Below are 22397 nucleotides of genomic sequence, written 5' to 3'. Positions count from 1 at the left end.
ACGTACGCACCAATCAGCAACCCTCAACAGGGAATACGAAAAACGCGAGACTCCGAACTTGCTTATTGCTCGCCTATGAGAACTTCACTACCACATTCACACTCAAATACAGAATGCGCGCGACTGCAGCAAACAACTGCTTCGGAAAATGTGGAATGTCTCACGGCAGCGACGTCAAGGTCAAGTTCTGGCAAGAAGCGTTGGAGCTTTCATGGACATGGCTGCCCACCACACTTCGTTGGCTTTGCTGTGGCTAATGGCAGGGAAACGTGAAACGTCATTAAAGAACTAAGTGCAAGTCATATGTTCACACTACACATGGACTGTCGTGGAGCGTAAGCGTATCAAGCATCCAATAACCGTGACGACTCTCGCTACCACGCATATGAATTAGCTCATGGAATAACTAGACAATTTAAAGAGTCTATCATCTCACTCCTTCCTTTGTGTGCAATTTGACAGCGATGTTGTAAAAACGGTTGTGCTTTGCTTATAAATTAAGTGCGAGGCCCTCGGGAAACACCGACGTGATAACGCTAAACAGTGGCGTGACAGTCGGCGCATCTATTATGCTCGGTAAGTCTTACACTGTTTCGTGCGGTATCGGCCGGAGTAAACATTCAAAGGTGCACGCAAACAATCACCGTTCAAGAAGAGGAATAAGAAAAGGTATAATTAACTCAAGACGCCATCCGTAACTGGGATGGCGTACGACGCGTAAGCAGACGAAGGAGGTTCCGAAGCCTGCGCCTTCTCGAGGCTCAATACAGACGACTCTTTAAAATACGACCCTTGCGGGACCACGAGATTTGACCGAATTATGCGATAGGTCGAGTTAACAAACCGCAGAAAAATGCCACGCGGCGCCATGATGAACGGACGAAACAGACCGCTGAATACTGAGGCGTGTCACGACACGAAACAAGCGGGGAAGGATGGCTTCGCGGGCAGAAGGAGCGTCGGCCACTAAATGATAAAAATAAAGCAGCGGCACGCCTGGGGAAGCAGTAGCACCACTTGCGAAACTTCTCGAGTTTTCACCCTTTTAGTAACAGCGGCGCGCACAAGGGGGCACCATTAGTGGCAGTTAGGCATCGAATGCTGTTAGCGATGCTCGCGCGTTCGAACCAAACGAGCTTTAATTGCGTAGAAATGAATGCAATATAATGGGTATTCTAATTAAGCGACTCGTTGAATTAACTCAGGTCGAATTAACGAGAGTTCACTGTGTTAGTCTCTGTTAGGCACCATTCGCGGAGTAGCTGAGAGGTAAAATCGTCGGCTCTGTGGGCCCGGAGTAGGAATCCGTACGGGACACTTGGTTCTTTCCCATTTAAGCTTCTCTCGCAGCATTTTGGAGTTGCTGCGACGGTCCCCGGCGGACCCCGACGTACCATCCAAACGACCAAATGCCGTACCACATTCAGCGTCTATACCGGCGTCAGCTGACGTTGCGTCACTCGGCGTCGATTTGGAACCACGGAGCGAAGGCACAGGCCACATGCTGGGTCTTGCCTTCAGCGTTTCTCGTCAGCGCAGGGCGGCGTTGCGTTATTCAGCGTCGCTCCGCGTCTACGCGCGAAGGAAGGCGATGAGCCGAAACGCGCCAGCGCCGAGATCTCGCTTGGTTTGTCACAGAGTTTTTCACTACATTACCTAGAGGGAAATCTGGCCCTGTTGCGCTGTGGTATGCATGGGAATGCCGGTATATTGTGACTTCGGATCGGCATCGTTCTCGGAGATACAGGACACCTTGAAAACCGTGCTTGGCAACATCATTCCGTCTGTCACAATGACTAATTTTCGACTAAAACAACACGTGAATAGCTGTTTTGGCTTTATTATTACGCAAAAACAGGTTTTGTTTAACTATGAGAACTTGTTATTGCGTGTACGATTGTATGTTACGTAAAACGTATCAGCGGGCAGCTAAAGTTCGAGGACAGACGACAAGGTTCGCGCTCGCTTTGAAACAGTTTGTCGTCTGTTCTTGCTTTTCTTTGCTTGGTCATGCATTGTAGGTGAGTAAAGATGTATTATGCGTGAATGGAAAAATTTAAGAAGATTTTGCTTTGAGAACGCGCTATTTGTGTAACCAAATCCACGTTTTAGACGAAGCCTCTTACAACACCAGCCAACGCGAGCCTCGCAGACAGATATACCGTCATTCCCATGCCGGCACGGTGCCCCCTTAAGAAACTCCCACAGACGGTGGCGCCAGACTTTCCTCTAGGTGTCATAGTGAGAAAATCTATGGTTTGTCATCTGCGTCTCAACGTCCAGCAATGTTGTGGGACTGCTTGGTGAATAATCGCTCACCAACTCCAGAAGAAGCGTCGGCTCCAAGATCTGGCATGTCAAGCCTTTGGCGTTTTGGCTTGCTTCCTCGCTCCAACGTTCCAGGCCGACGCCGAGCGACGCAGCGCCAGCTGACGGTGGTAGAAACGCTGAATGTGGGTAGGCCTTTAAGGCCGAGCCATATTCAGCGTTCAAAGTTGAAGGCCGACCCACATTCAAGAAATGTGGGCTGAGAGCGGCTTTACACCTTACGAATTATAAGCCACAATGGCTGCTGAAAACTGTATATGTATCAGACATTTCAGGGCACATTTGAAGCAAGCTCATAGAGCGAGGTCATGGAAATGATCGATGATCATAGACTTCGCAAAGAGAGTAAAACTGCTATATGCGACAGCACCGCCTAACCGTTGCTCGTGCTCACCTGTTTCCGCTCACGGACACTCGATTTTTCTTTACTAAGTAAACTTATCTCGTTGCACAATTTGAAAATGAATATCTCAATACCGGTGTCATCCTAAGAATTCGTGCCAAGTGGATGCATGGCTTGCGAACTCACCGGTGACAAATCGTAAATTATTTGTTAAAAGCTAATTGCAATTTTTTTATGATACAAATAGACATTTTCATTCCTCCTGCAAGTGATGTCCGCCTCTTCGAGTAATCGAATTGAAGGATTAAAATATTTGCGTTTGACAGAGGCAATTTTTTAAAATGTTTATTTAATCTTTAAAAAAAGAAAGTAAAAACACACAAAACATCCAGTCTAAGCTGATGCAGTGTAGATGTACTGTCCTGTGCATCAGTTATTCGTTAAGACAGCAGAAGCAACGTGAGGCCAGTCTACTCTGCGAGGGTTCGCTAATCAACCTTAGTCTTAAAAACGATGTGAATAGCAAGGACGTTTGCGGTTATATCACTCAAGAAGAAAAGTAATAATTTCTTGCCTTTGACGCCACAATCTTGATAAAATTCTCCGCTCTTCCAACGGCGTTCGCCACCTGGGCAGACGGACGAAAATCGAAAATTCAAAATTTTCCGCGTACATTTTCGGCAGAGTTCGCCCACTTACATAAATAGTTCCTCAGAAAAAAAACTGAAGGGAAGAGGCTATGAAAGAGAGCAAGCACTGTAATCTTGCAGCAAAGTTTCATAAACGTTTGGTGTTTGCGTCGAAACAGGCGAATGTAGAAACTACGGTCAGTGAATCCTATGATGTCAAAAGAGACTCATTGTTCAAGTGTGCGCCACCGAAGCGGCAAGTTCTGCACAATTTTACTAGCAGGAAATCATTGGAGGCTTAGGCGAACAAATCAAGCGTGTCAAACTATAGCATGCATAAAGTGCCCCATCAGTCACATGATCGACAGTTTCCAAAAATTTCTATTCACAATAGAGCCACATGTTTTGGTGCCACATATGATAAACTCAATTCAGTCCTCGTTTATTGCAATTTGTTTCATGCCTTCAAAGCAAGTCGTCATCGCCGTGCAGTTTTAAACTGAGACCACACGACTTATACATGGTACTTGTGTCTACACGAGTCACCGTTTCCGGACGGCTACATAAGCAAGCATGGGAGTTATGTGAGGCATATAAATCCATGTACACCCGGCCACAAAAGTTTATGGACCACAGGATCTCAGAAAACGCTCAATTCCCGACCAGCCTGTAGCAATAGCCAGTAAAATTGTATGCGGCAATGTTGTTAGCATATCCTAGTCGAGGTCCTAGATGCAAATGCCACGCTGCGTTGTGAGGTTACGGATATATTCAGCTCTTTGTCAGATTTCATGGTCCGTAATATTTTGTGGCCGGGTGTACGTACTTCGTCCAAGTGACTTCGGGCTCAGTAGCGCAGACGTCCGGTGTACCCAATTTCCTGCAGGAATGTTGGCCCTTTTTCACAAAAAGCTTTTACGTTTTAACATCACAATCACGTCCGAAATATCAGCATCAGAATTGGCTGGCGTTTGTTCGCACGTATACTTGCCCGCCGGAACCGATGCAGCAGCCGCACCTTAAGATCTTGCTCGAATCAGCGCAGAACGAAGCAACCCGTTTCATTCTAACATCCCATTCGCGGTGAGAACGCGTATGCTCTTTGCGGCATCGGTGAAAGATAGAATAAGCTTTATTTTCCAACAGATCAGGGTCAGGTCAGGGGGCGAATGCCGCCGCCTCAGATGCAGGCTGAGAGGTTTTGGGCCCGAGCAGCCTCTTCAGCCAGTTGGACGAGCCGGAGCTGGAGCTCAGAGTCCGAGCTGCGCAGCAGGGTCTCTCAGGTGTCTCTACTACCTATTTTGTGCGTTCCCCCGGGAGAGTACGGACATTAGCATATTATGTGGTCGAGGGTCCATCTCGCCCCACAAAGATTACACCTATCGCTCCTGCAGCCTCGGGGAACATGTGGTTCGTCATAACCGGGTGCGGATACGTGTAAGTTTGTATTCGTCTCCACGCGACTGCTTTTCTGTTGTTTAATTTCGGGTCCGGCGGGGGTACCAGTCTGCGAGCCAATCTATAATGCTGAGTGATCTCCCCATATTTCCGCATGCACTCTCCGCTCCCTCGGTCATCGAGGGGCGCCGTAGCGGCTCAGCGGTAGAGATCTCGAGCCAGCTCGTGGGCCACCTCGTTGCCGGGGACGGCTTTGTGCACCGGAGTCCAAATTATTTGAATTTTTCTATTTAACTTTCTCTGGCCTAGGATTCTGGCCGCTAAGGGCGAGATCGTTCCCTTGCTAAAATTTTGTATGGCAGTTTTGCTGTCACTGATCACAAATTTCGCGTCCGTTGCAGCGCAAGCTAATGCGATCGCAATTTCCCCGGCAACTCTATGCTGCGCCCACGCAGAGTGACATCCGAAACACTTAAGGTGCATCGGTGCAAGGCATTAATTGTTGTTCTGATCATTCGCGGGCACTTGGCATGGATGGACGGATGGATTTTGGTGCCCATTCGGCACTAAAACCTATTGCAAACAGAAAAAAAGAAAAAGCAGCGTCCTTTTTAAAGGACTCCGGTGAGAGTGAGCCGAAGGTGGTTGCGTACCGTCAGCTTGTCCTTCGGGCAATCGGCATCGAAGCAGTAGCCCTCGGGCCAGCCTAGACGCGCTGCTGCCGCGAAGATTTCACCGGCCTCTCCTGCAGTGAGACAAAAAGTTTTCCTCTCCCCCAGTCCAGCCTTCCATAAGGTTCATATACGCTTGAGAGAGAGAGAGAGCGAGAAGACAGAAAAAGCAGGGAGGTTTCTTGACATGTACACTCGGGGAAGTCAAGAAATAGCGCTGTGCAAAAGAGAGAGAGAGAGAGAGAGAGAAACAAGGAAGACTGGGAGATTAAGCAGCAGTCGGCTACCCTGCACCAGGAAGACGGTATGAGGAGTTCAAAGAACAAAGAATGCAAAAGAAGCAAGATAGACTCGGGATGCCGATAAGCCTTTTGTCAGGTCCGCTGATTTTAGAAAAAAAAAAGCCACTAGAGCACGCGTACAGTTTTCTGCGTTCAAGATGAATGGCGCCAAAATAAGCTCCTGTCGTTGGATCTGTATAAATAGTCGACCGTCTAGTTGGGTGAGCGCCCTATAAGAAAAGGCTGACGTTATCGACTGAGCATAGAGACCGAATGGCTGGTGCAAGAAATGAATGTCACTGCTAGATTTTGTGGTGATCTACTCACCGCGCCTTGGATTTTCTTGTATTGCTTCAATTCTATCACCGACCCTCATCGACGAGGATGAGACCCAACATTTCTTTCACTAAATTGCACCCATCTCATACGACACTGTGGAGAGATTTTAAAAAGCGCTACCACGTTCCGTATAAGCTGCAACGCTCCAGCCGTGGCCGGACCGCACACCCGTTTGATCTAACAGCGCTAACTTGCTGCACTCTCGATTGATTAAAAAATTCGAGATGGTTTTTAGATTTTAGAAATTCTTTAGGCACTTTAGTAACACAATATGGATGGGAGCGGGCACACAGAGCACTGTCTTAGAACAAAGGTTATTCTGTGGATGGGATCGGACACACGCTTGGCTGACGGAATAATCCGTGAGGTGAAATAACCCACGGCAACACTGGACACCAAGCGGAGTGCTCCGCATTAATTTTGACTGCTTGGTTTTTTTTAAATAAGGTGCACCTAAATTTAAGTACACCAGAGTTTCTGCATTTAGCACTCACCGAAATGCGGTCTGCAATCGAACCCGCGACCTCTGGCTCAACAGCGGAACGCCACAGCCAGCGAGTAACGTCGGCGGGTATATACCTGGCTCACTCGCAACATAGCTTGTGTAACGACAACCCGTTTTATTGCAAGCCATCACGGCGCATATAAGCACCTGTCTGCCTGGTCTATGTGCGCTGTGCGCCTGTGATTATCTATCAGCAACGATGAACCCAGCCATTTAGTCTCTGGCTCTGAGAGGTATGCTCTGGACAGGGTCACGATCCGCCATTTTTAGTCCAACTCGCCATCTTGTCAGCTCTGATTGGCCCAGCAGGCTGCTACAGCCTCTGTGATTCGCTGAAAAAAAATGGCGCCGTTACAGAATTTGATAGTATGGCGGAATTCGACGGCATCCCCCACAAAAAAATATGGCTGAAGGCTTTGCTTGGTTAAGCCTGGAAGATTGCGAAAGCAATACCCTTGGCTGCGCCTTGGTTCGGCTGATCGTGTGGACATGGTTGCCCTTTGTTAAACTTATGGCGCTACATCATCCGACATAGAGCAAGGCAGTGCGCCGACCTCTGTGAGGAGCCGAGCTGTAGCCCCATTTATCCTCCTAGCGTGACGTCACACCAGCGAGCGCCCTCTCTCGGTAGCGCCGCAGCAGCGGCGCTACCGAGAGAGGGCGCCACCATCGATGCCGCGAGCTGGGGCCCCGTCTCTCGGTCTGGTGTGACGTCACATGGTCACGTGACGCGCAGCTGTGTAAGGAGACGCCACGACCACCAATGGGCCGAAAGTGCGAGCAGTATTGCTTTCGCAATAAAAAATTGCACTTTCGGTGCACGCGCACCCAGGCTGGCGTCAGCCTTCCAGACGAAGTGAGACGCCTGGTTTTCCGGGAGGCGACTGAGGAACAAGCCGTGCAGCCCCGCCTGCGAGAGCAGCGACGCGAGCTCGACCGAGTGCCCCCACGTGTTCAGCTGCCAGGCGGCGCGCGGGCGGCCGCAGTCGCCCAGATTCTCCTGCAGCCACCGCATGCCCAGCGTGAGCTGATCCACCAGCGCCGAGTAGTGGCAGCTCGCTTCGTCCGGCTGCACCCAGCCGCCACCCAGGGGCTCCAGGCGGCCCGAGTCCACCAGGCGGCGCATCCGAGTCCTGGAGGTGACGTTCTGCTCGTCCCACCAGCGGGCCACGAACGCCACCTGCGGTGCGGAGTGACGATGTCACCGTGTCGTTGTCACGTTGGCGTGACGGTGAATAATAAGACACTGCCAAGTGCGCGACTTAAGGATTTATCTCTTTAATTGGGCGAACAGGTGCCAGCAAAGTAAACAACACAAAAAGCACAAGGGCAGCGCTGAGCACAGTCGTCGAGCGTCGAAAATCTTACGCACGGGTCAAGTAGCTCGCGTATTTTTACATGACCCGCCGTACGTGACAGCGTAATTGGTGGTTTTCGCAGCCGTTTCATAAAGCACAACCCTATTCTCGTCGCACTCGCAATCTCATTAGACGAGGTTCCCTCGCTAAAGAATCGCCGACGACATTCGGGAGAGTTCCAATTCGTGAAGGTGCGTCTTGAGCGCCGAGCGATAACTTCTTCAACAGTGGTTAGTCGGTGATCGGCGGTCCCCGGAAAAAGATATGCAAGTACACGTGTCAGTACCATCCCGTGTCACGACGCCGCAAACGTGCCAGACGCGCTCGTAACATGCTGTAATTATTGAGTTTCAAATGCTAGAGCTGATTCACAGCGCGGAGACTTGACATGGAAATGAAGATCAAGAACTGAAAAAAAAGTAGAGAAGACAGGAGAACAGCAGGAAAGCTTCCGCTCTTCAGGTCATTGTCAGATTATGTAGTATTTCCTAAAACGACAGAAAGCTGAGCTAGTTGGCAAGGATTCATTATGCAAAACGGTAAGGCGCGCAGACAGGACACAACAAGGCGTTCGTGTTGTCCACTTCTCTTGTGTCCTGCCTGCATGCCTTACCTTTTAGCATTTCCTCTAACCACCGTTATGTCGACTGGAGTTTAGAGGGGCCAAGTTCTTCTGCACGCTGTTTGCTCGGTTTTAGCTTTGTCTCCCGCAACAGTTATTGCAAATTAAATTCAGTTTGGTTCAGTTGAATATAGTTACCGCGCTCTGAATTCGCATTACTGACCACTACCTAACCAGGTTTCACGCCTTGCTCCTAACATTGAAACCGGTTCTGGGAATACTGAGCCTCTCAACGAGAACACTTGACGAAACAGTATGAGCTAGAGACCTATCTTGAGGAGCGCCATTCGATGCTACGGCCACTGACTATGGCTAATAAGTTCTGCAGAAATCCTGAACGTGGGAGAAATTAAAAATGGGAAAACTTGTGATCCTTGTGAGAGCAACACGAGTCTGGAAAACATGCGGGTTCCTCCGAAAGAGAGCTTCGCAGTTGAGACAAAAAAAATTACAGTCACTTAGGTATCAATTACGTGAATTGAATTCGAAAGCATTAGGGCTTGTCTAACTTACCACCTTAAATTAAGACTCCACCTTAACCCGCCTTGCTCTAATTTTTACCAATCTTAATTCACCTTAATTCACTTTAACCCACGTTGATAGCCTTAATTCTCTTTAATCCATCCGAATCCACTTTAATATATCTCAATCCAATCTTGGGAGTTGACCAGCCCCAATGCCGTGGCTATTCACCGTAGGATTTCGCAGTGCAAGCCGCAGCAGGTCTAGCACCGGTAACATGACGTCATCACTTGGTCACGTTGTTTTTTGATACGATCGGATGATAAGAAGGGACGCCGGAATTTCCGCCTCATGGTGCATATGATGATTGAAAAAGGCCGTCCTGAGAATGAACCCAGGATATGCGACTTACAAGCGGGGAAAATGAACGGTCTAAGCTGCAGGAAGCTGAAATATCGCTAATAGGGGTCCAATTTAGTGTCTACTCGTACTGCTGACTTGGGCAGTGTGCGCAACCATTGCCTGTGAGGTTGTGCCGATGCAAGTTGCCGGCATTAATTTACCACCACTAGAAGATGTTGCTCTAGAAGCTATTGGAGCTCACAATATATATATATATATATATATATATATATATATATATATATATATATATATATATATATATATATATATGTGTGTGTAGGCAAAGAGGGATTCTTCAGGCTACCACTCAAGTCAGCACCACTCAAGTTCTATATATATATATATATATATATATATATATATATATATATATATATATATATATATATATATATATATATATATATATATATATATATATATATATGGTCTATTGTTGATACGAACACTGCAAGTCACAATGAAGACAAAATACTAGCAATCATGCACTCTCAACACCCGCTCGGGTTCACAGAAATATTTAATACACCAACAGAGCAGACAAATACAGTTCCACATAAGTGCATTCCCTTGCCACATAGCCGACACATGAAGATAATGACAATTGATGAACGCGAGCGAGTTCGCCATAAATATTGCCTGTGACATGTACGACAGTTTGAATTAGACGGTACTGTCAATTTGATGCAAGGACACCTTAAACACCAGGTTTTATGCTGTACCTCGTGGTAATAGAAATATGGCTGATGTTTCCGCCAGAAATTTCCTAAAAACTTTCTGTTGCAAAGTTTGGGAAGGTTGGTCTTCACCAAATGCAAATATGTTTTATGTGAAATCTTACAGCGGAGCTGCAATGAATTTTATAACCATTCATAACTTCATAAATATGCAGACAAATCGACCTCTCCTACAAATAAATAATGAGCAGGGACAATGCTTTCCATGGATCACAGGCCGTTGTGTGTAATACGTATATGAAATGATAAAGCAATGGGTTTGTGATAGGGGTTTCAATAGCTATCAAGCTGGTTGCAAATGACACCCAGTAGTACGATTGCAATAACTGTTATAAAAAATGGACAGTTGCGCCCGAAGGACCAATCACTGACATGGATAGCAAGGTTTAGCATTGAGCTTTGACTCCTTACAAGGTGTTCTAGTTAAACCCGGGCACGACTGTACGCGGGATCTAAACTTTCTTTTTGTTCTTTTGTTCTACCGCGGTCAAAAGTTAACGCCGCTACTAAGAACGCTTAACGCTCTTTAAGACGATATGCGTTCCAGTTCAAGAGCAGCCAGACGCTATGTGGTGCCATTGCGTTGAGCATGATATACTCATTACGCTCAAGCACAGTCAGAGACGGCTTTACTATAAGCACGCCGATGCCCGGCATCCCCTGCAATATTCTTTTTTTTCACCTCTGTTTGAATGTCCCGCTTTGCTCAGGGACGCTCGGCAGGCTCGGCGTCTGCCGCTGGTGTTCCAACGCCTACCGCGCTCCCCTTAGCATTTCTCTTCGCTGGCGAAAGGACCTTTTGAGGAGGAGGAGGAGGAGGAGGAGGAGGAGGAGGAAGTAAACTTTATTACTCAAGCAAGAGTCTCAGCGGTCAGGCCGGATGTCTTCATCTTCTATTGGTTGATGAAGATCTCCGGCCTGCATGGTTGGCGTCCCTATTCCAGGGCAAGCTGCATGTACACTGTCACGTTTGCGATCGAGCGCTCCGCCATAGTGGCACTCGCACTCTCTCTGTTGTTGTAGGTGCAACCCCTTTCGCCCAGGGCCAGCCGAAAACGCGCACGCTGGAACAAGGCCACTAATGTGCAGGCACCGGGCACGGCCCACCTAGACGGCGTGTCGATTTATATAACTTCCTATACAAGCGCTGCCGACCCCAGCCGCTTGGGATAGCCACCCTATAAAGCTTGGAATACGACGGAAATGAGGCGCCATTTCTGAACAGCAAGAAATGCGTGCCCGTTGTAAGCATGGTTTCCTCTTACTTACTAAACCAATTGAGCTTCCTCCGCTCCACGGCAGCTATTGGACGCATATTGCATGCATGGTCACGCTATTTGCATAGCGTGGAAACGCTTGCCTCTAGCACAACGACAGCTATAGTCGTGAACGCACAACGCCTCTTGCAAGGTATAATTCCTCCGCTCGATCGGATAAACTATCTGGCACTGCTGTCGGTGTATAAACATTGTGCGCCATCCTTTCCTTAGACAAAATATATAAATTGGCAGTTTCGCACGAAGGACGATGAGTTGACTGTAGAGTTTCATACCATAATTACTAGAGAGAACTTTGGGCGCTGTTCTTTATGGGAGCTGCGATGGGAGCGCTTGTACCAGCATGGGAATTATGGAAAGTACATGGATTTTTCGGAGCTTCAATCTTCTGACTTTAAACGGCTTCATGTCTTTGCAAACTCGAAATTTTCAGCCAAATACTGTGTATTAATTAAAGAAACATTATTAAAATTGCCCGACGGCAGTATTCGAACAAAGGAGCTCTAGCAAAGAAACCCCATATTGAAACCATTACGCCATAGGCGCATGCAGCAACAAGAGCCATAGCCCTTATGAATTTCTCGCGGGCAAGGCAGCTGCGCGTTAATTGAGACGCTTGATTCGTTATATTTGGCCACCTTGACAGGTTGAACCGCTGCAATTAGTAGTGACTGTGTGTGTTCGCAGAGTCGTCTACATTCAGAGAAGTACTGATTGCTCTGAACTTTACGACAATGAAGGCAGATAAAGCGCAATAAACGAAGTCCCAAGAACGTCCTAAGTCAAAAGCACGAAGATCAGACAAACTTCATGCACTTTCCATCCTTCCCATGGCGGCTGAAAGATCGCAGCACCCGAGTTCCCTCTAGCAATTATTGTAGGAGGCTCTAGGGCGTTGACAGCAACAGAAAGCATGGTAGAGTGTACACTCTTAGCACGGTAACGTTTACTAAAGGGGTATATTCTCACAGATTTGTGCACCTTTAACTTATAAGTTACAAATCAACCTTTACAAATTTAACTTCTATTAAAGGTAAGAAAGCGTGCACCTCAACTAGAGGTTACAACACTTTAACCTCTAGTATAGGCATACAGTATTGAGTGCCTTTGCCTAAATATAAAGGTTACTTTTACAATATACCGGTTGAACGATTAAAATGTTCACACAAAGCGGCTTGCAGGAGGTCCCAGATAGACACCGTGCTGCGCATGCTCCGTATATAGAGCCGGTGTCGCCTAGCAACGGGGACGCGGCTCTTCTTTCTGCGGTATGTTTCATAAAAGCCCGTTGCTCTGCGCATGCTCCGCCAAGGCAGTTGTCGCCTAGCAACAAAGGTGCGTCTATTCCTTCTTTCGCGCTTCTTTCTGCTTGCGCCTCTTCTTTCTTGCGCGCTTCTTTCCGCGGCCGGATTAAGCAGACTACAACCGTGCGCGGAGAAATGTGAGCCTTCGCGGAGGAAGCCCCTCGGCCAGTCCTTTCCGGACGCTGCCTTTACATGCGCTTGCGCTTCGAAATAGTTCACGTGTCCACCTCGTGCGGTTTTCGGGACAAAGGGTGTCCCTGTGTCTCTCTGAATCTAAGTAACAAAAAGGAAGAAAAATAAACATTGCGTTTTCCAGGCAACCTAGACCTTACGCATACCGCAACATCTCTTGTTTGGCCTAAAAAATATTAAGACAAAATGCAGCCTATACCCCAAAAAGTACAACAAAGGTGACCGCGGGAGCCAGATAAATTTCTTTACTTTTGAATAGTATATTGTAAGTGACAGACTCATTCTTTTGGGCTACAGTTCTGTAGCTGCTAATCAATAAATGAGGCAAATTTTCGCTTTGCCAACGACAAGTGTTCTGACTTTTGGCTCGCGCTGTTGCGGTTTTTATCCTCCTGCACATGCGTTTGTGTTTACTCGGTGGATTGTTCCTAAGGTATCATCTAGCACGCGAAAATGAAAAAAAAAAAAAATGAATTTCAGCTCACTGATTCTACTTTTTAATTTTTGAATGCTGAATGATACCCTTGGTACAATCCACACAGTAAACGCAAATGCATGCGCAGGAGAAAAACACAGCACGGGTAAAGGGCCTGAACACTTGCCGTTGTTCATAAGCAAAGCAAAAATTTGCTTCATTTATTGCTAATAGCTACACAATTGTACCCAAAAACAGTATGCGTCTGTCACTTGCTATGCCATTCGTAAGTGGAGATCTGTACTCCCGCACTCCTCCTTGTTGTGCTTTGTGATAGCTAGAGAATTTTTTGACTAGATATCATTGCAGTCGAAGAGATGTTACGGCTTGCGTAAGCTGCCAGCAAAACGCAGTTTTTTCTTTTTTTTTGCTTAGGCTGAGAGAGACACAGGGACACCCTTTCCTGTGGAAACTACACGAGGTGGACAGGTGAACTATTTCGAAGCGCAACCACGTGTAAAGACAGTGTCCAAAAAGGACTGGCCGAGTGGCGTCCTCCGCGAGGGCTCACGTTTCTCCGGGCATGGTTGTCGGCTGCTTAATCCGACCGCGAAAAGAAGCGCGCAAGAAAGAAGAGGCGCAAGCAGAGAGAACCGCAAAAGAAGGAAATGACGCACCTCTGTTGTTTGGCGGCAGCCGACTCGGTGCACCATGCGGAGATTTGGCCTTTCTGGAACAAAACCCAAGTGGCGCCTCCCCGTTGCTAGGCCGCACCCAGCTCGTCGGACCATGTAAAGAGCGGGGCCCACATGAAATTCTCTGAAAAAAAAAGGAACGCTCAACTGAATGTGGTGTCAAAAGTTTACTTACATTTAAGTCACTTAAATCGTTGTATTTCAGCCAACGAAGGGCTACCATGATACTACTATACTGTATCCCTTGGGATTTCTGACGAAATGAAACTCCCCGTGCGGCACCTTTTGAGCAAATATGTAACGGTAATGTTCTCAAAAATACAGTTCAAAACACAATTTGAACGCCTGAGGAGGAGGCACCGTTAGCTTGTATAAATAATCTGAGTATAAATTGACAGTTCCAGAGGCAGTATAAGGTAAACTTCAGAATGCAACATCTTTATTTGAAAATACAACATAGAATACACCAGAAGTACAGCAGGCCTTGCTGGCACATGACTAGATCTGAAAATTCAACAGAATACTATCACTTGCATCATAACACAGGAATTTTTAAAATCATATCACCGTGATTCAGCCATGCATGTCGTCAATAACTTCGTGTTAACTGTCCATGTAAAAACTTGTACTGCTGTCAGGAAGCAAGAAAACAAGGGAAAGATTAGTATATGAGATTGCAGGAACAAAAACTGGACACTTGTGTTCATATCCACATTGGACACTACATAAAAAAAGCTTTACACATCAATGTGCAGCATTACAGCAGGTCAATAAAGACGTTGCCAATGCAATGTAGCCGATGCAAAGAATATACAAAGTATAGGCTATAGGTGAACCTAAAAAAGGAGACCATCTATACTGAGCCCATCTATACCTGAGCAACGTTTCCTTAGTGTTAGCATTGACCACCACTGGCATCAAAAGACAACTTGTTGCTCTTACAAACATCAGACAAAGCTTAACCAGGAGATGTGTGAAGTGCTGGCTTGTAGGGCCAAATGACAAAAGGCTGGAAGTGGTGATGCTTAAAGCATAGTGAACTCTCAGTTTAGATCCTCGTGACAATGCAAACGTGAACATTTCTTTATTAAAATTACTACAAGACACATTTTACTGTCTAGCTAACTATGTCAAGGATGGGATTCAAACTTCTTGAATGCACTACCTATTTAAAATAAATATTGAAAAAGGTCATTTGGGCTATGCAGAGTACTGCACAATTACTCTATCATCTAGGGGCTAGCAGTTAGAATAAAGGGCAGTGACAAAGAAAGGCCGCCATAATTCACATTGCACGAATTTAAGAATTTTGAGCAGCTAAATAAAATACTTGTGCACAATACTAAATGCCACTTGCATGAATGGATGTATTACCTCAGTAATTTTCAATAAAACAGTTATAGAAAGGCATGCAACTGTAATGCACAAAATGATGCATCTGTTCACCACCCCCCTGGCAACAAGTGAACATTAATGCAAGGTGAAAATTGTTAACTAGACTTTGAATCAAATCACATTCTTTTTCTTCAGAAGAGCAAAGAAACACTTCAATCTGTTATTTATGAGCCCTCTAGGCACAACATTGCTGGGAAGCACAAGTTTCTGCATCAGCGCCAGGAATGGTGCAAATGCATATGGATAATAGAGGTTCTTGATGTAGTAGGTTAAAATACAATAAATTACAGCTAGCTCCAGGCTGCCGTTCGAGACCCAAATTATTTTTTGCCTGCTGCCAGCATAAACACACGTGTGCTCGCTGCATGTGTAGACGTGGGGAGCTGCAATCTGGATATCACCACTGGGCAGTGGAGCCTACAAGGACACTTAGAGCCTATAAACATTCGCCTATCAAACATTAAATATGCACAGTATAATGTGAACTGACGAAGTAAAATTTATCAAAAACGTGCAGTACTACAGATGCAGAGCACAACTCAACCCGAAAGAGCCCAACCATTCTACATCAAGGAAAATTAGAACTGGCTCACCTTTAGCTCTCATTAAAGCATGCAGGAAAAAGCGATGAAATGTTATTTTACTGAAAGTAATAAGTATAATACCAATTTTCGTTTGTTTGCTCAACTATATACAACTGAAATCTCACTAAAGGATACTACCGTTTAGCGCGTAATTATGCCCTGTTCCCACAAGATACGCATTAACGAGATTTCACCAGATAAATTGGTGCAGCATCGCACACTTCATGAGCTGGCTGTGTGCACGCTCCGTCCGGCAGGATGTCTCTTACGGTTTTTGCTTACCTCACCTTTATTAACTTTCAAATGCAATAAATCACATTTAAATTAAATTGTTAAATATAATTTAAGAATTTCATCTAATTTCATTAATTTGTTCCTTCTCTACATTCTGTGCCTTCATGTGTTAATTATCGTGCAGTCTAGCTAAACGGAAGTAGTGAATAAAAAATAGCACCAAAATACTACCATACCTCAATTTAAGCGCATATAAAGTATGAGCAATGCCTCCATCCTTAGTATTATTTCAGGGGAAGAAAATCTAAGGCGACAACATTCAATCGTGTAATAATGCTCCGCTCGACTCGCACCACTGATCAATACAAACGATAATGCTACAATATAAGTACTGAACAGGAACACAGATGTGAGTAAAAGTAATCACAAGGTGAATGCAGAGAGCTTTCTGGACGATATGTGAGAAGTTTACAAATGAGTGTAATATTTAGTATCGTTACATTTGAGATCTTTTCCTTATGAACAAGTAAATTATATTTCACATCACATACCTTGGCCGCATTCAGTATCGCGGATCTCTTTGTCCATGGCAACCACTGGGCTGTCAAGTGGGGGCTCTTGCACATGGGACTACGGTGCGGAGTCTGAAACAAACAAGTGAAAACAAAGCACCCAATAAAACCAATTCTTTCCTGTATGCGCTATGCATTTACCTTTAGAGCAGCCAGGCTGTGATTCTTGCACAGGCATTCAGGCCGATTCATTTTCTATGGAGGCACCAACTGGGACAGTCCTCTCTAAAGCAAAAAAAAAAGAAAAAGAAAATATATAGATCCCACGCACTGTGGGAATCGATGCAAGCAAAGCTTTCTGTGCTGTTTACGTTCAGTGGCAATATTTGGCGGTGATGCTGACGGCCTACGACAGTCGTGATGCGATGTTAAATGTTAGCTTACGTGCACCACTTGTGTTTGCCTACGTAGTACACCAAACAGCGAGGCGTGTTTGCTCGAGGCATTGTTGTGCGCCATTGTTCGTATGCTGCAAGCAATTTAACACTGCCATTCTTCACACGGGCGCATGGCATCGTGGCTGAAATGTTTATTTGCTCGACAGCCGCTTGCGTGTTGTCGTCTTGACGCTGCGGTACTGAGTGCAGCTTTGCGTCTGCACGCCTGCATCAGTTGTCATCATGTACAAACTTGCAGGGTGTTTATTTTTCAGAAATAGCAGAAACGTGCCGTTTCATTCTTAAACTAACATTTTTACAGTTTCTCCGCAACTGTTGCCATGTCTAGTAGCGACTTTTCTTTTATTTAAGCGACCCCAAATGAAGCATGCTTTCTGGTGGCGTCTTTCCATTCTTCCACGATCATACTATGTATGCAAGGCGCCACGAGCGAATATCAACTATTATTCATCCGTTTGGTCAGGGCGTTGGTTTTACAAATTCTCTGTACTATCTTTCCATTGACTGTCTCCCCTCTGGAAATTTGCACGTGAGTACAAAAGCGCTGCAGCTTCTACAATGCTTATACCGCAGGCTAACGCGTAATTACAGCGCTCCAGAGGTAATTTTGTCGATGGCCGAGGAGTTTCAGAGGACATTGTGACGACTAAAGAACTCCAGAGGGCATTGTGGCGACGCCCGCGCAGTTCTTGCTGGAAAGGGCTCACAGACGGCACTCCCGCGTCCCTACTATGTACAAGTACAATGTAATTTCTCGTACACTGCGTACATTATATACATTACGTACTCAACCACTCCCCGACGCCGCGTACAGGTCAGCGACAGCAGCAGCAGTGGAAAAGCCGAGGGAAGTGGCAAAGAAAGCTTCGCTTTAAAATATTTGATACACTAGGCAATCAAAAAAGCTTTGGCCAACATTCCACATTATACTAACCATATTGCACTGAGGGGAGACTAGATGTGCAAGCTTCCACAGTTTCATGTGACACTGAGGCCTCGAACAACGGTGCCTGGCACATTGCATTGCACCTTTGCCTCGGCTGCATTTTTCGTTTCTGAAATTATAGACGCAACGAAACGACATCATTAGTGTTCACAAAGTAATGCAGAGCGCATTGCAGAGCTGTAGGCAAAAAAAAAGACGCGTGCATAAGCAAAATTTGTGCGAAAGCTATACAACATGTATTCTCTGGAACAACGCTGTATATAATTATACATCATCGTGCGAAATTGGAATGCAAGTTGTAAGAGAAGGGGTGACGTTGCGGTAAAAAGAGAATTGTGTATTCTTCGCAGTTAGTCAACGCTAACCACCGATTCCCATGTTAAATTACTGGCCCGTTTGACTAAAAGAAAATCGAAAAAACACGCATTTTTACCCAAAAAGCGAAACACTAATAGCGATAGCAAAGCATTAGACCACTACTCAAACTAAGGTACGTAGTTTTACCTGCCGTAACAGTAATCATTAGCTTACTAATAACCATGGTGTCACGCGAGCACAGGCATTAATGAACATATCTCATTTGACGACCGCGAACAATCGCTCTCAAGTTGACTTGAAGAACGCAGAGGGGAGCGAACGTTTGTTTTGTTGCTCCCTAAACGCGTCTCCGAACTTTTGAGATTACGCGACCTCCAGCACTACGCGCACCGAAAGAAAGCGGAAATGCAACCATGAACCGCCTCGGCTTGCCCGACCTCTGCACACACCGCAGATTACCTCCAGGCCAGGGCGCGGGCAGTCACGCACCACCACAGCATGGCTAACGGAGGGTGCGCGAGGCGAGTTGTACAATACTGAACGATTTCTGTCAACTACATCAGCCCAAAGCACGGCGCCAGTACAAGAAACGTATTGTTGAGGTCATTTAGTTGCCCTGACACAACTCATCCCGCCGACAAGCTCAATATTTTAGAAAGGTCTAATCCAATATTTGCACAAAATGACAACATGACATCATCGAATTTAGCTCAATGTAAATCGAAGAGCATAAAGAAGCAAATATATCAACAATAACCTTTTTCAGAAACACTTACGCGCAGCGAGAGCATGTACTATGTCAAATGTTGAATTGCGAACTATAAAGAATTCACGTACTATCCACCAAAAAAGAATTTAAAGCAAAAGTTCTGCTTACCGAGATCACATATTTTTCCGTGTGCATTAGGGACGTGGTCACAATAGTCACACCTCACCAGGTTGTCACTTTCCGACAGGCGCAGAATGGTGTATCGCTTGCACTCACAACCCGGCTCGTTGCAGCGACCGCGCAACACACCGAAAACGTCTCTGCTGCACAAAGGCATGAGGGTGCAGCGGATGGCGCAAGTTCCCAGTAGAAGCGGTAATAACTACTGCAGGCTACAAGTGATGGCAGCACACAATGGTGATCGGATGGTATCCAAACAAGTCAAATATAATGGCCGTCTCAGAACGACAACAACGACAGGACGACAGCACGCTAACCACTCCCGCCGGCTCCGAGCCTCCCGCTCCCGCTTAAAATCTTCCCAGCGTGCAACTCGAGCTATCTCGATTGGGCCGAGGAGGAGAGATGATAGCACCGTGGATGGCCGCGCTCCGGTGTGGCTGATGCCTGCTCGCAGCCGCCATGTTAGAAAAAGGCACTTAGAGGCACAAGCAAAAATGAAAAAAAAATGAAAACAAGCAATGAATTACAGAAATAAATGTCAGAGGTGCCAGTGATGTTATTGGTGTGATGGTGGAAGCATTTCGTGTTTGGACAGTGGTAAAGATTTCATTTCTCAGTTGGCGGCTTCACACATTTAACGCTCTTTTCATCTGTCTATGTCTCCTAAAAAGACAACGGAGCGGACGGCGCTCGCTTTTATGTGAGTGTAGCGGCATCGTGTTGATTTCACTGAACGTTTGGCGCGTTTCGTGTCTGTGTAACTTAAATTTGCGGGCGTTGTAATGCCAATCTTCGGCACAGCTTATAATGCCCAAAGAAACTTGGCAGTGGAATCAGTTGCTACAAGTTTTTAAAACATCCTAAGTGCAATGCAGAATGGTTCGCCGACATGTAGGTTGTTTATTTCAAAGCAGTTACGCCGGTCCCGTAGCGCGTACCGCATCCCCAGCTCCCTCGCCGCGCGTTTATACTGATGTACGCATGCTGCCTAGCTGGTATCGCGTGTCGGCATGGTTTTCTTAGGCAAGTGCTTCTTGCACACTAACTATTAACCTCATCTTGAGCGGTTATGGTTGAAGCATGGAAAATTCTCGGTTGACAGCATCAAGGCAGTGCAGGGAATGAAACGAACCCGGTTAAAGGCAGAAAATGTATGCAGACAACTGAAAGGTTCTGCACAAGGACATTTTAGTAGACAAGTTGAATTATATTGATATATGATAGAACCATCCAATGTTATCAACAACCTTTTACTGAAGGACCCACCGCGTTCGTGTGCTTTTCTTCTACTGTTCTTTCTCGCCTCCTACATGAAATTTGTTAAAAAATATTCAGTTTTTTCTAAAGAAACTCGCCCGCTTTTGTTTCTCGTGTTGAAATACCGATGTTCCATGCCTGTCTCATGGTGGCTAGAATGCGTGCGAGAGCCAGGGGCTTCCGTCGCGTTCGACTGCTGGGTTTCCGCAGGCAGTGCATGCCACATCATTCGATGACACAGTCTTCGTTGCTGATACTTCAAATAAGGCTGTGCGCCAAGTATGGAGGGTCGTCAAAGAACAGCGCGCAGATGAACTTGCAAGTGCGATCATACTAGATTTATTTGTTGGTTTCGTGAAAAATGTAACTGCTTGGCTGACAGAAATTAAGACCGATTACAGCCCGAACTGCCGAAGTCCTACTTTTGTAATAACCAGATCATAAATGCAGAACACGAACACATTAGGATACATTTATCAGCAAACGTCCAATCCATGATGTAGGTCTCCTCACTGATGCGCTGCAGTGTTCTTTAGAGGTTAAAATCTAAAGGTTACAAGGCGCTTTGCGCTGAATTAACCTCTAAATCCGTCAATTTTGACTCTTGTAACCTATAGATATGTATATACGTTACAACATTTAATTAAAACATCAACATATTTCGCATGTAACCTTTATTTTATAAGTTACTCGTGATTAAAGGTTACCATAAAAGGTACCGTGCTAAGAGTGTATAAGCGCGACTGGACGCGGACGAAGAAAGAAACAGATACACAGACACAGCGCTTCACTTTCAACTATATATTTTATTTTCGCACGCATCAATAAATATATACCGTGCGAGCGGAAACAAACGTGACAGCAAAAAAAGAACATTGAGTGGTACATTTCGTTGAACCGGACACGTGTGCAAGGCAAGGGAAAAAAAGAGAAAAAATATCTACTACAATTGTCACGAAGACAAACCAAGGAATCGTATCTCCTTTTCCGAAAGTGATACCGAAGGCTTGCTTACGCACTTTTGCTGTAATTTTGCTATCTCGTATGCCTCTACAACCTCCCTCGTCATCCTGCTATGAGCCTTATACAGAACGGAAGTGCTCTCAAACATGGGCTTGCAGGAACAATCTCGGCAGTGAATGCCCAAGTGACCCGAGATTACCTTATTGACATTGTATTGACATTGACATTGTATACAGAAGCTATGCAAACAGGTTAACACAGAAAATAACAAAAGGCCCTCATGTTCTACCCAGCATCGCCAACAATTTGTAACCTGTACTCATAACGTTGTCTATGCCATCCCACTTTCATGCGGAAATACGTATATTGGTCAAACCGGCAGATGCATCAACGAGAGGTTAAGGGAGTATCAATACAATGTCAATAAGGTAATCTCGGGTCACTTGGGCATTCACTGCCGAGATTGTTCCTGCAAGCCCATGTTTGAGAGCACTTCCGTTCTGTATAAGGCTCATAGCAGGATGACGAGGGAGATTGTAGAGGCATACGAGATAGCAAAATTACAGCAAAAGTGCGTAAGCAAGCCTTCGGTATCACTTTCGGAAAAGGAGATACGATTCCTTGGTTTGTCTTCGTGACTACTGTAGTAGATATTTTTTCTCTTTTTTTCCCTTGCCTTGCACACGTGTCCGGTTCAACGAAATGTACCACTCAATGTTCTTTTTTTGCTGTCACGTTTGTTTCCGCTCGCATGGTATATATTTATTGATGCGTGCGAAAATAAAATATATAGTTGAAAGTGAAGCGCTGTGTCTGTGTATCTGTTTCTTTCTTCGTCCGCGTCCAGTCGCGCTTATACACTCTACCATGGATTCTA

General features: G+C 45.8%; 2 protein-coding genes across 2 annotated transcripts in view; both read right to left on the bottom strand.

Moving 5' to 3' along the window:
* Positions 1 to 3218: 3218 nt before the first annotated feature.
* The window catches only part of LOC135900729 (lysosomal alpha-mannosidase-like), a 140801-nt gene continuing 121622 nt past the window's right edge, over positions 3219 to 22397 (bottom strand). The window contains exons 3-5 of the mRNA XM_070524701.1: positions 7323 to 7674; positions 5352 to 5443; positions 3219 to 3299 (exon numbers count right to left, since the gene is read on the bottom strand). Coding sequence (XP_070380802.1) covers positions 3219 to 3299; positions 5352 to 5443; positions 7323 to 7674 — 525 coding nt within the window. The remainder of the gene's footprint in view (positions 3300 to 5351; positions 5444 to 7322; positions 7675 to 22397) is intronic.
* LOC135918306 (protein Njmu-R1-like) overlaps positions 15033 to 22397 on the bottom strand; it is a 148680-nt gene continuing 141315 nt past the window's right edge. Inside the window, exon 12 of the mRNA XM_070524409.1 lies at positions 15033 to 15043. The gene's annotated coding sequence lies outside the window, so the exon portion shown is untranslated. The remainder of the gene's footprint in view (positions 15044 to 22397) is intronic.

Source organism: Dermacentor albipictus, chromosome 8 (assembly GCF_038994185.2).
Source record: "Dermacentor albipictus isolate Rhodes 1998 colony chromosome 8, USDA_Dalb.pri_finalv2, whole genome shotgun sequence".
NCBI classification, from domain to species: Eukaryota; Metazoa; Arthropoda; class Arachnida; order Ixodida; family Ixodidae; genus Dermacentor; species Dermacentor albipictus.
This window is presented reverse-complemented; position numbering and strand designations above follow the sequence as displayed.